General features: G+C 47.7%; 3 protein-coding genes across 3 annotated transcripts; 1 reads left to right on the top strand and 2 right to left on the bottom strand.

Moving 5' to 3' along the window:
• Window positions 1-1,295: 1,295 nt before the first annotated feature.
• Window positions 1,296-3,105, top strand: FSST1_002613 (amino acid/polyamine transporter I; the record flags this gene model as incomplete). The annotated part of the gene is made up of 5 exons (XM_083228619.1): window positions 1,296-1,650; window positions 1,726-2,006; window positions 2,057-2,256; window positions 2,312-2,883; window positions 2,933-3,105. 5 exons carry the CDS (start codon window positions 1,296-1,298, stop codon window positions 3,103-3,105), a joined length of 1,581 nt encoding a protein of 526 aa, XP_083092795.1.
• A 1,578-nt stretch (window positions 3,106-4,683) lies between these two features.
• FSST1_002612 (major facilitator superfamily domain-containing protein) lies at window positions 4,684-6,344 on the bottom strand (the record flags this gene model as incomplete). Its single annotated transcript, XM_083228618.1, has 3 exons — window positions 4,684-5,854; window positions 5,908-5,966; window positions 6,015-6,344. 3 exons carry the CDS (start codon window positions 6,342-6,344, stop codon window positions 4,684-4,686), a joined length of 1,560 nt encoding a protein of 519 aa, XP_083092794.1.
• Window positions 6,345-7,939: 1,595 nt separating this feature from the next.
• Window positions 7,940-11,970, bottom strand: FSST1_002611 (uncharacterized protein; the record flags this gene model as incomplete). The annotated part of the gene is made up of 4 exons (XM_083228617.1): window positions 7,940-8,202; window positions 8,287-10,016; window positions 10,065-10,887; window positions 10,938-11,970. 4 exons carry the CDS (start codon window positions 11,968-11,970, stop codon window positions 7,940-7,942), a joined length of 3,849 nt encoding a protein of 1,282 aa, XP_083092793.1.
• Between the last annotated feature and the right edge of the window lie 1,867 nt (window positions 11,971-13,837).

The following is a 13,837-nucleotide window of genomic DNA, read 5'->3' as shown; positions in this document are numbered from 1 at the left end:
GGTCACGTGTGACGGGATAGAGGGGGATGTCGCCGGACTTCTTAGATAGGAATAAGTTGATCGTTATCATAAAGGAGGGGAAAGAAAGCGTTTATCTTGTTTCAACCTAGATACTCACGATGGTATCAGCTATAATCTTGGATGCATACACGGCACGCGACTTTTGAAGATAGGCAAGGATAAATGGGTGGTGGTGGTGTTGATACCCTGACGATCACATACAGGATATTCACCAAAATAGGTAAAGTATGGGAATGCAAAGCTGAGTGATCGTCAAACGAGAAACCGGAATTCGGCCTGTCGGGGTTCATGTCATCGATTGAGTTGGATAGCGATAGATTGTTTGCATATGAGACATATATGAGCAAGGTACAGGGTATTCGTCCTTCCACCTGTACCTGTTTCACATGTTGTTGCGCAATCCGCGGTTGAAGAAGAAAAGAGAGTCAGGTAATTAATTTAAACTGTTACCTGAAAGCTTGGCCCGTTCTCAACGTTGGAGAGGCATAGAGAGAGAGTTACTGGTTGTAAGGTTAATCTCCTTCCAGTTTGAGGTTGAAGCCGAAACCTTGTGTCTGTCGGCTTGTCCGCTTGGGGGGCTTGTAATAACTCCACTGTTTTCATGACGTAGTGACCTATAGCATTGGTTGGTTGCTTGAGTGACTTCTTTTGTCTTGCGCTAAGAGAGTTTGAACTCGCCTATCAGAGGCATAAGAACCAACAGGTTTGATATGGCAAGTTACTGGTTGTGGTTTAGTTTAAAGAACTGTCAAGACTTGGCTCTGTTCTCTACCAGCACTGCCATGTTCTTCTTGTCTTCCCTGTAATTACAATTGCGCAGTAATACCCTTATTTAGTGAATTGACTGTTGGTCTTTGACCTTGTTAGAGTCTTGGCTTGTCTGACTCTCTAATCGTATCGTTCAGTCTGTCTATTCCACTTTTGGAATGGGTCTCGGTCAGAGAGGGATCCATTTCATTGTCTCCATTCCCCTGTCTCGTCCTTGATTTCCTGATCCATGGTTCCCTTTCTCTTGGATTGCCACTGACTTAGCCTAGACCTAGTCCCCCCATGTTTCCCGTGAATGCGCTACTCCAAATTTCTTCAAGCCCCCCCGTCCGTCATTTTTCTCTTTCCCCAGATTCAATTCGATCTTTTTTCCCTCTCTCTTTTCATTTGGGCATTTGTTTTCTTTTCTTTCTTTTTTAAAATCCCCTCATCCCCCTCACCTCACCTCCCTCTCCGTCTCTCCTCCTCACACACACACTCTCTCACTCTCATTCACTCTGTCAATCATGTCCAAGCACGACTCGGGCAGCACCAGCACCGGTGCCATGGAGCCCGCAATTGACCAAAAGCCTCGACGAAACTCCAAAGCCTCTGGTTCAGGCAACCCAGATGCTGCTGATCAGCTCCTCGAGAACCTTGGCTACAAGGCTGAGCTGTCGCGAAACCGTTCTACTTTCCAGGTCGCTTTCATGTCCTTCGTCCTCGCTTCTATTCCCTACGGTCTCGCTACAACCTTGGCCTACCCTCTGATTGGAGGTGGCCCTGTCAACGTTATCTGGGGATGGCTCGCCGTCTCTCTCATTATTGTCTGTGTCGCTGCTTCTCTTGGTGAAATCACCAGTGTTTATCCTACAGCTGGAGGTACATTTCTCTCTCCCTCGCTTGTCCTGTGCCTTGTAAAAACATGTCGCTGATTGATTCCCTCGTGATAATTAGGTGTCTACTACCAAGCTTTCATGCTCTCCCCTCCTCGATGGCGTCGCATTGCAAGCTGGATCTGTGGCTGGCTTTACATTGTCGGAAACATCACCATTACCCTCGCTGTCAACTTCGGTACCGCCCTCTTCATTGTCTCGTGTGTCAATGTCTTCGAGTCGAGTCCCGGTGTCGGTGTCATGTCTGGAGAGGCCTACCAGGTCTTCCTTGTCTTCCTCGGCCTTACATTCCTGTGCAACGCCATCTCTGCGCTAGGAAACAAATACCTCCCATGGATTGATGTATGTGAATCGTTTCTCGTGATTGAATGGCGTGCTGATAATTATTAAAGACCGCTGCTGTGTTCTGGACTTTCGCTGGTGTCATTGCCATTGTCGTCTGTGTCCTTGCTATGGCCAAGGGAGGCCGTCGCGATGCTTCTTATGTCTTTACTCATTTCGAGGCCAACTCTGGATGGCCCAAGGGCTGGTCTTTCTGTGTCGGTCTCCTCCACGCTGCCTACGCTACTTCTTCCACTGGAATGATCATCTCGTGAGTTTAATTGACAACATGCGATAATACAATAACAATACTGACCCATCTCTAGCATGTGTGAGGAAGTTCAGAACCCTTCGGTCCAGGTCCCCAAGGCCATGGTCGCCACCATCTTCATCAACACCTTCGCCGGTCTCCTCTTCATCATCCCGTTGATGTTCGTCCTCCCCGATCTCCAAGAAGTCATCCTCTCCGCCCAGCCAGTGCCCTTCATCATCAAGACCGCTGTTGGTAGCTCCGGTGGTGCCTTTGGACTCCTCTTCCCTCTTATTGTCCTCGCCATCATCTGCGGTATTGGCTGCACAACTGCCACTTCTCGATGCACATGGGCTTTCGCTCGTGACGGTGCTATCCCCGGTGCTAAGTGGTGGTCCAAGGTCAACACTTCGCTCGACGTTCCTCTCAACGCCATGATGCTCAGCATGGTTGTCCAGATCATCCTCGGTATCATCTACTTCGGTTCTTCTGCCGCCTTCAACGCCTTCTCTGGTGTTGGTGTCATTTGCTTGACTGCTTCTTACGCTACTCCCATTGCCATCAGTCTCGCTACCGGTCGCAAGCAGGTCAAGACCGGCAAGTTCTACCTTGGCAAGTTTGGCGCTGTCGCCAACGTTATCGCTATCGGTATGTCTCAATCACACTCAATCACTATGTTCTTTGCTAACTCGTTCAGCTTGGTCTCTCCTCGCTATGCCTCTCTTCTGCATGCCCTCCGTCATCCCCGTCACCCCCGAAACCGTCAACTACGCTCCCGTCGTCTTCGTCTTCGCATGCTTGGTCTCTGGAATTTGGTACTGGGCCTGGGGTCACAAGAACTACGCTGGTCCCCCCACAAACGAGGACTAGAGGAGCCAGAATGTCTCTTGAGGCGAACAAGATATATACATGCTTTGGCAATTTATTTTGGCATTTGATTTGATGTGTTTTGAACTCAGTATCGTATATACGTGAGGGGATTTGAAGTCGTGCCTGTCTGCTTGATACCCATAGATACCTAGTTCTGGATCCGGATCGTATGTTGAGTGATCTGAGTGTCGGCTAGAAATATACCAAGATAGTTACAATTAAATACATGTTGAGCTGCTGCTTTAATCCTCTTGATCGAGCTTGTGTGTCTGAACACCGATGCCTTTGCTGATTGCTGCACACACTACCTCGCTGACTTGGTCAATTGATGCTGCCGGGTAGGCAGAGGTCTCGTACCATCCCCCAGTCTATCAACACGCTGCCCTCATAGCTTTATCGCTCCCATGCTGACATGTGTGTTAAGTATTCACAACACAACCTTCCTCATACCATTTAACAAAGCCCATGCCGATCAAGTCCAAGCATTGTCACATAACGTGCTTCCGCTTACCATAAGAAGTCGGCTATTTCTCATCCACTTTGAGCCAAACTTCACGTCTTTACCATCATTGACCAAGGCCATCAAGGTACTCAACACCATGTGCATTCATAATCCTCAAGGGTATCGGAAAACTTGGTCACTGTCAACATAAGAGACGAAGCTTGTGAGCCAAGCCATGCTGTTTAGATCAGTGCTCTCATGGTGTTCATGCCTGTAAAGCTCAGATGCCATCTCTTATACTATCTACTAGCTGGTGTGTGTTGCTGGTGACGAGGTGCCTCAAGGCTATACATCCACCCAAACCGTATCTACTTGTACTCGTTGCTATGCTTAGGCTTGAGCTCAACAAACTGAATCAAGGCCTTAGGTCTGCCGTAGTATCTCTCCACGAAGCTGTTTCCCTATTGTTGACAGTGGTGGTCTGCTGTTGACCTTGCTCACATGCACCAGACTCAGAACTTGACCGACAAGGCTTATGAGGGTGCAAAATAAGTGGTACAGCTGAAACAACCTTGCATCATGCTTATATGTAGAGCAAGACCAAGATTACGGGAAAAACCCTCATGTGTGACCCTCTGTGTTACTGCCATGCTCATCTTGGTACTCCAGTATCCCAAAAGAGTCAACAGTCATGGGAACCCGTGAACAGCCAGCATCACACGAGCAATCAGAAAGCGACCTCCACCAACCACTATCCCTGCCTTTACGAGTGGTGTGTGTGACCTGTATCAAGCTTCCGTTGGACTCATTGGACCATTCACTCACAGCTACTGTAGCCTTTTTCGAGATAGGGTTGTAGGGTTACATAGAAGATGGCAGATGACAACATTGTGCATCTGATTCGGTGTTGGCCGAGACAGGGTCGGACAAGGATTATGCTTATGCATAAGCTTGACGAGTTACACATCTGAGATGAGTAAGGCAAGTGACGCCATGTTCCATGGACTCGACAATATGTGCCACAAAACCACAGTCCCACAAACTGACTGATCACTGAACGAAAATCGACATAAAACAGGGACTTGATCATTCATACAAACATAAGCTAGCTAAGACTGAACAGAACGTGCCTCGAATCATCCATCAAGCTTGGAAACAACAGGACTCGTCTTCTCCTTGCTAGAGTACTCCCCATCCTGATCAACACCACCAGAGCTCTCCTCATCAGAAGCTCGTGAATCGATAGAAGAACCCTCATAACCATTCTGCATAAGTTGAGGGTTCCTTCTAGACCACCACAGTAACCCAAGCTGCACAAAAACAGATCCAAACGAGAACGCAGTAGTGAGAGGGAATCCGATCGGATACTGAGGCGCATCAGAAACTCTGAAAGCACGAAGAGGAATAGTTGCATGTCCAATGTAAACAATCATGACGGTAAGAGCAACAACGATGGATCGCGCTTCGGGTTCCTTGCGCATCAACTCGGCAAACCATGCCATCAGGGCTGGACTTCCTGCGTTGACAGCGTAGGTCATGAAGTAGAAACCCATAACGACTTTGTTGTCTGATGGCCAGGCGCAGAGAACACTTAGCATGATACCGAGCATAAAGGCACAGCCAGAACTGATCTGCCATCTCCAGTGCTTCCAGTCCGACAAGCCGTTGAGGATCAGGTTGGTACAGATCTGCATGGCATAACCGCCCAAGGGAAGGATATTGACTTGGTACGTGCTGTAGATGCGGTTTCCTGCGCTGTCCTTGAGACTCTCGATGTACAGAACAAAGTACGCGTTTGCTCGATGTGCCCAAGCGTTCATGACAAACGCGCAGAGGAAGAAAAAGGTGACAGGGTGAGTAATCAGCTTGCGCAACTTGTTCTTGAGAACTGAAGTAGGGATCAGTTTTGAAGTCTTGGCTCCAAAGTCTCCCATACGCTCTCGTGAGAGCTTCTTCTCATCTTCCGTCAACCACCTGGCACGAGTGTACGAAGGCGTATCAGGAATGACAAAGAAGCCCACGATTCCCTGAGCGATGGTGATGACGCCTGAAACGATAAACAACCACTGCCATCCAGCGATGCCATGGGCACCGTTCAAGTTACGGTACAGAGCTGCCTGAAGAGCGCCGAGAAACATGGCACCTGCGACGTCGGATACGTTGAAGCAGGCGATTCGAAGGGCGAGTTCTTTGGGTGTGTACCAGTTGAAGATGAGGGAGACGACGCTGGGCCAGAAGACGGCGGAGAAGAGGCCGAGGAAGAAGCGAAGAACGTAGATTGTGGTTGCACTTTTGGCTTGGCAGGTTCTGCGAGAGAGTGAGTTTTGGTGTATATGTTGAGATTTGGATGTTGGACTTACACCAAGACGAAAAGACCCCAGATAATCTCACAGGTGGGGAGAAAGATGGACGGTCGAACCTATCATGGAGTTAGCGTTGTAAACTCAATGATACTGTCATCACTCACCCTCGTCTGAGCCAACTGCCCAGGAACAAGCCCAATGGCATATCCTATGGAAAAGAAGGTATTGAACATGACCAACTCATTTCCATATAAACCCAATGCTTCTCTCATTCCCGAAACATAAGCTTGCGTTGTAGCAGACTGATCCATCTCCTTCATGATACCAGCGATGAACGTCCATGTGAGAAGAAGACAGTCAAGCTTGAGAAGCAACACATGTCGTGGATTCTTGAAATAAGGAATGACTCCAGAAATGTGCTTGAAGATGCCCGTCTGAGGAGGATATGAAGATCCAACCTCGGCTGGTTGTGTTTGTGTTTCAGTAGTCGCCATTGTCTTGTAAGTCAAGATGATGAACAGAAAAAAAAAACATTAAAGATGAAACAGCAGTTATATACAAGGGGTTTGTCTTTCTCGTTAATATCCTAGTAACATTCATGTGCTTCTAAATCGGCATCCTGGCGATAGCAGATCAAGATAGGCATTTAGCGGGCCACTTGAGGCTCGCGTCATTTGCCGCGCAAAGAACGACATGGTGGGAGGATTGTCCCAGATAGGTAATTTCCGTCGGACGAAACCCCGATATCAGACTTGGAGGGTTTAAGCTTAATTGCTCTATCGCCACGATGAATTGCCAATTGTGGTAGTCTCTCTTTTTGAAGCGGGAGGATTGCGATTTACTTGAATGAGGAATTCGGTCTTGTCGCTGTTCAATTAACCTTTTGCGGTCACCTGATGAAGCCGTTGAGATGGATAAGGCCGATAAGATGAACCTGATAAGATAAGAGCTTCCAGTGTCGTCAGTAAAGGTCAATTAATACAGCTCCAAATTGTCTCTTTTTTTACTACTTCTTACGGCCGTGTCATTCAAGTTGTCCTTTTTTTATTGTCTTTTAGTAGGCTCTTATATGTTGTTTTATCGCGGCGATTGATCCCCAAGTACACAGTCTCTCGTTCTGAAGTGGAGGTCTTGTCGCTGTAACGGGCAGCCAGTTACCCGTTGGGTCATAGAGTTTTTGCCACCGATCTTCCTGCTACGGTCTGATAAAATGCAAAAGATGGGAAGCTACTGTATTAATCAATGGAGATGCGTCGCTTATTAGAAGAAAAATTAAGAACATTTCCCCAGAGGTACAGCAGAGAATGAATCTAACTCGCGGTGCAGAGAAAAACAGCCACAGCTGCGCCACTGGTCGGTCACCCGACTGTCTTGAACAGACAAGGAATGTATCGGCTTTAGTTGCCTCTGAGTCAGCAAAGATTAGATAAGAGTTACACCACTCAACTTATCATGTTGATATGGTACTTGTTTTTTCATCTCTCTGCTGTTTCAATAAAGGTCAATCGTATATAAATTTGAAGCTTCCGGTTTCATTCTTATCAACATTGGGTTTTATTTCTCTATTGCCAATTATATCAAGCAGAACGATGCATGGAATTGAGGCTGCTACTGAGTGATTGGGACTCAGATAAAAACCCGGCTTGTAAGTGTTGCGGATATGTCAACGGTCGAGAGGCTATAACGAATAACTCGGAGACGAAACTAAGGCATGCCATAATCCATTTTCGTCTCTGGAACTGAGCTCCTGTCGCCTCAAGCTGAGTCGGTGCTGAGGTTAGGCTGAAGGATTTATGACTGAGGATCAGTGGGAAAGAGAATGAGCGTTTTCAGGGCCTATAGGACATTAGAGTTGCTAACTAGCACTACTCGGTGATAAGGGTTTCTGATTATCTTCCATGTGTTTAATTTCAGGGCCCTTACTATAAGCGACTCGAACGGTGCCGATCCTCTGAGAGTCTCGGTGATATTAATAGACTGCGATGTTATCTTTAACCATAGATTCGTCACTGACATATTCCAGTACATCCTCCATGATCCCATAAACGTGCAAGTACAAGGAGTTAGACAGTATATTGAGACAGCCGATTTAGTCTTCCTTAGCTCCTGCTGCTAGTAATATCTCGACGATCTTAATATGACCTTGGTAATCTGCTGCCCTAAGTGCAGTCTCCCCATAATTATTAACAGCATTAATATCAGCTCCTGCCAATAGCAGCTTCTCAACAACCTCAAGACAGCCTCTCCAAGCTGCCATAATAAGTGCAGTCTCCCCATAATTATTAACAGCATTAATATCAGCTCCTGCTGATAGCAGCTTCTCAATAACCTCAAGATTACCTTCCCTAGCTGCTATAAAGAGCGCAGTCTATCTATTAGCAGCAGCATTAATATTAGCTCCTGCTAATAGCAGCTTCTCAATAACCTCAAGATTACCTTCCCCAGCTGCCATAATAAGCGCAGTCCTTCTATTAGCAGCAGCATTAACATCAGCTCCTGCTAATAGCAGCTTCTCAATAACCTCAAGATTACCTTCCCTAGCTGCTATAAAGAGCGCAGTCCTTCCATTAGCAGCAGCATTAACATCAGCTCCTGCTAATAGCAGCTTCTCAATAACCTCAAGATTACCTTCCCCAGCTGCCATAATAAGCGCAGTCCTTCCATTAGCAGCAGCATTAATATCAGCTCCTGCTAATAGCAGCTTCTCAATAACCTCAAGATTACCTTCCCTAGCTACTATAGAGAGCGCAGTCCATCCATTAGCAGCAGCATTAATATCAGCTCCTGCTGATAGCAGCTTCTCAATAACCTCAAGATAGCCTTCCTTAGCTGCTATAGAGAGCGCAGTCCATCCATTAGCAGCAGCATTAACATCAGCTCCTGCTAATAGCAGCTTCTCAATAACCTCAAGATAGCCTCTCCAAGCTGCCATAATAAGTGCAGTCTCCCCATAATTATTAACAGCATTAATATCAGCTCCTGCCAATAGCAGCTTCTCAATAACCTCAAGGTAGCCTTCCTTAGCTGCTATAGAGAGCGCAGTCCTTCCATTAGCAGCAGCATTAATATCAGCTCCTGCTAATAGCAGCTTCTCAATAACCTCAAGATTACCTTCCCCAGCTGCTATAAAGAGCACAGTATCTCCATTACTATTACCAGCATTAATATTAGCTCCTGCTGATAGCAGCTTCTCAATAACCTCAAGATGGCCTCCCCGAGTTGCCCTATAGAGCGCAGTCTCTCCATCCTGACCAGCAGCATCAACATCAGCTCCCGCTACCAGTAGCAGCTCGACTACGGCCTTGTGCCCGTTCTGGGCGGCATAATATAGAGGCGTACGACCATTAGTATCCTCGAGTTTCAGACTGTGTCCAAGTCCAAGTAATGAATCTATAGCCTTGCTTAATCCAAAGAAGCATGCCAGATGGAGTCCCGTCATTTTCCTAGGCAAGAATGAACTGAAATATACGTCACCTGAGTATTGGTTGGCTACCATGTGCGCTTGATACGATGCTACGACCTTAGCTTGGCTCTCGAGAAAGTTGATGACCGCTTGATTTGATGTTGCATCCTTGCGAGCATGATGACCCCAGTGGTGCGCGGCATAATGGTAGAACAGATTTGAGCGCAATCGCTCCTCAAACTCGTGCGTCGTTGTACAGAACCCGGCCTCAAAGACGGTAAATGAGAGGTAGGTAACGCAGGCTGTGGTGATTATAGACTCTGGGTCCTGAAACCATCTCTCCCGTGTCCGCTTGAGGTATTCTTGCGTTGTGTAGTGGACCAGTCGGATGATACCACTCTCTTCATCGATTGTCACCAGTCCAGCGCATACTGATACCATGTCTCCGATGTGCGTCAGGTCGCCATAGTCAAGCTCAGACTTTCCTGTCTTTATTGCGATGGCATGCTGAAGTTCTGATGTAGTAAGTTGCCTCTTTGCGCACGTGATCCATAACAGGACCTTGGTTGCAAGTATCTTCATTCCTGGCATTTGTCCGTTGATTCTCTCCATGGCTTCTTCGTACGCAGAGGCGAGTACTTGAACCTTGTGATCTTCGCCTTGTTCTTGGCCTTGCTTCAGGAAAGTTTCCATTGTGCTTCGGATATCATTTACTGTCAGCTTATCGCGAAGAAAGCCAAGATACAGTTGTGCCAAAAGAAACCTGCGGATCGTTAGTAGTTGCACTACCCTTCGGACTATAATAACGTACATTCCATCGGTGGCTTTTGAGATGCCCATTGTAATCTCTTTTTGTAACTGTCGGTCCTGTCGGACGAAAGATGGTAACTGCCCCATGTGATCTTCGAGATATCTTCCCACATCGTCGGGACTTGCGCGAATCTCTATTGATGGGCTAGTTTCAAACTGTTCCATAATCTCTGGAATGAATCTCGACGTCGCAAAAATGTTTATCCCATGCTTTGCCTGAAGGTTGAAAAGCTCCGATAGGAATCTCATCCGGCATCCATCGGATGCTAGGCATTCGTCAAGTGCATCAACGATAATGAAAACTCTCGAATGCATCGCTACTACGGACTGAAGGAGCCCTAAGATTTCGTCGAGGGATGGCCGAGTTCGGATGGCCTGGTGTTGGTCGTAGAGTCGTTTGACACTCTCTGGTAAGGGTTTCCGGCACTGAGTCAGCTGCTTCAGCACACTCGCCAGCAAGTCCCCAATCTTCTGCTTGTGATGCCGTCGGAAGTTGTAGTAGATATATGCGATGCCGATCTCCGAGTCCTTGTTAAACCTTGAATTGAGGAAATCGACTATAATGGACGTGAGGATAGTCTTCCCAGCCCCAGGTATACCAGGGCAGAACAGCGTCTGATTGCTCGCAGCTAGCCAACCCAGGAACTCTTCCGATTCGAGGAGCCAATTCCCAGTTCCTGGTTGTCGTCTGCTAAGATAGTCGCTTTGTTGCAGGCCGTAGTCGATGGGCGTGAGCCAATCCAGGATCTCAACATCTTCCTTTCTGTCCAACTTGACCCGGGTCTGTGTGGTGTTTTCTCGAATTGCGAATGTATCACCACGAACTGTGTTTATCATTAGGCATATGCTATCAGCTCGACCAAGAATGACTAACCCTGGTTAAGTATTTCCTTCACTGGACGCTCTTGGTTGACATCACCTGGCTGAACATGCGCCAAAAGTTCCTTTGCAAACGCTGCAGCCACAGCTGCAGCATGCTCCTGCCAGTCTTTGTTCTTATGCGAGTCTGCATAGTCGCAAATTCCTCGGATGATAACGCAAGGGAAGCTGTTGACTAACCCAGCCGCTTCCATCTCAACGCAAAGAACATGCCCGCCAAGATCCTCAGTAAGTTTCTTCCGGAAAGCAGCGTCCTTGATAACCTGGTTACCAGATGCAATCAGGCCATAATGCACACGCATCTCTCTAGGTTTCCTCTTGATGACTTGGGTCTTGTCGCAAAATCGGCAATTCTCTTCTTCTTCCTCCTCTTCCTCTTCGCTGTCAGGAATGGCGTCGCAATCCATGCCCTTGGTAACATGGCCATAGTCCCTGCGAAACAAAACATCCTCAAGTGAATCAGACCTTAGATACTTTGGCACCAGCTTTGGCCATTTCTCTTTCAGTTCGTCTAAGTATGCTGGTATCTTGGGCCCGTTTAACTCATGCTCCGACTCCAGTTTTGACAAAACCGTAAGCAGCGCGGTAGGGGGGTTATTCAATGACCCAGTCCGTTCGAATTTGCCGCCTTCTTTCGCCTTACCGAGGTCCCATTGGACCACACCGGGAAACCCGTCTGACGGTGTACTAACGACTACATCGCCGAGTCGAACCTTGGGTGGAATACCGCCGCCGATACCAACCATCAGTCCGAACCTAATGGAAGGAAAGGTGGAGATCATGAAGGCGGCAACAGTGGCTGCCGGATTGTTGCCGATCTGTCCTTTAGGCAGACAAGCTATAACAACGTTGTGGCTGCCAACAGATCCAAGGGTGTAAGTATTGGGGTCGGTCGACGGCTTCAGGAGATCCGTATGTCTCTGGTCCAGCATGGCCGTCGCCGCGGTCTGCTCTTTGGGTAGAGCGCAGACCCACCCCACAGTGTAATCATCATGACTTTTGGTCTCGGTAATTGGCTGTGCAGCCATGGCGGGGATCGGCTGGGTCTTCGGGAGGACGAATGTGGACTGGGGAGTCGGTTCTGTTTGTTGCGGAGTTTCTCGTGGTAACTAGGTAGTTGGCAATTCAACAAAGACCGTCAAACGCTTGCGTCTCTTAAAGGGCAGGAGTTGACGATATGACTGCGGAAAAGTGGTTTGCGCGATGGCCCCGAAGGAACTGACTGGGCTGAGGTCGGGTATTTAGCCTTAGGCTGACACTGTCTTGGCATCAACACAGCCGCAGTCCAGTAATCCAAGACATGTTGATTGGATGGCGTCAGCCACAGCGCGTAAATCATCATCGTATTGGTGCGGAGGCCGTTTCAAACGGGCGAGTGAAGGAGACAGCATAAGCAAATGGCTTATGGGGAGGAGCCAACTCGCCCGACCGCGCTGCGGAACTCTCAGATGAAGGACACAGGACGACAGCCAGCCTGCATTCCTAGTGGCTAGTTGAATGTAAACGAAGACTGCGAAGGCGACCATACTTGAAGGTACCTGTAAATATTTCAGCTCTCCACACTACAGGTAGGGGGGCCGGCTTTTGGGTCCGGAAGCACGTGTCCAAGGCGCTTTCGCAGTGGGAACGGGAACGGGCGATGGTGCCATTACGCTTCGTGCCGAACCTTAACCCAAAATGGACCAAGCTAGCCAAAAGCGGCAATTGGTGATAGATCACGTGCCATCTGAGTCTTGTCTCCGAATACCAGGAGAAACAGGATTACTGCGAAATGTTTAAGTAAATGGAGTAACGTTTTGGAAAACCTTATTTTAATTGCCATCGTCGCTGCCACTTGAATCGTTACTACGGACACCGGCATTTCCATTTTTTATCGTCAATCTTGAGGTCTATAACAGAGTCTTTCTCAGCGACGACACCATCGGTACGGATAGTGCCTTTGTAGATCCAACAACTCCTGAATCGACCACTCTTGTTTTCTTCTTTAGAAAGAAAACTTTTTGTCATTATAGCAGTCTTTCTTTGAGCATATCTAGAGCTTATAAAAACTCTGGCTCCTGCATCGTCGACAGTCATGAGTACTGATACTGACATACCAGACACTAGCCCTGGATCGAGACAGAGGCAATCTGGGGACGACCGGACACGTACACTCTGGCTTTGCGCAGAATCCCAAAAGCAATATGCCAAATATAAAGACGATGTTCTGGCGTAGTGGGTAGGGCTCATCATACTCGGAGGCTTGACTAAAGATCTTCTTATTGTCGTCACTGCCACTGGGCTAGCCATTACCTGAGACTCGGTAGCTATCGAGGGCATGTATGAGATACGCATGAGCAAGCGTGCCAGGATGACATCTACAGAAAGCTACCCACTAGCAAGGTATTCCAAAGATACCTGACGCATTGGCTATAGAACTTCAGAGATAATATACTGTAGTCTGGCTGTGATGTCTACTTGCCAAGAAGTAGGCTGTCGTCTAGATTTTTCCGCCTGTAAGTCACTTACTGGGTGCGTTCGGCGATGTCGCCTATTTTGTAGATTACTGTACAGTTTTGCAATGCCAATATCATCCCTCACAAGAGGTAACCGACCTGATCTCTGAGCTGTCCGACCTCTGCAGTAGTTAAGCAGACAAAGAAACGGACTGTATTGTATGGCATAGCATTGCATATTTCTCTTGTTGGCCGGTATGGTTTATTAAGATACCGATGCCATGTTCGAGGGATCTCCCGGTGTTGTTGCTGTGCCAGGCAGTACCCTACAACTACGCCCTGACCTTTGCCCAACACTTTCAAACGTCGATATAGACGAGCGTGGTATAGAAGAACCTAACTGCAACACGTCGTGTGCAGCATAATTAATCCGGTGTAACTGCCAGTAGCAATTTCGTCG

This window comes from Fusarium sambucinum, chromosome IV, assembly GCF_050947815.1.
Source record: "Fusarium sambucinum isolate potato_lamoka chromosome IV, whole genome shotgun sequence".
NCBI lineage: Eukaryota > Fungi > Ascomycota > Sordariomycetes > Hypocreales > Nectriaceae > Fusarium > Fusarium sambucinum.
Note: the sequence above shows the minus strand (reverse complement) of the source record. Positions and strands in the feature narration are given on the sequence as shown.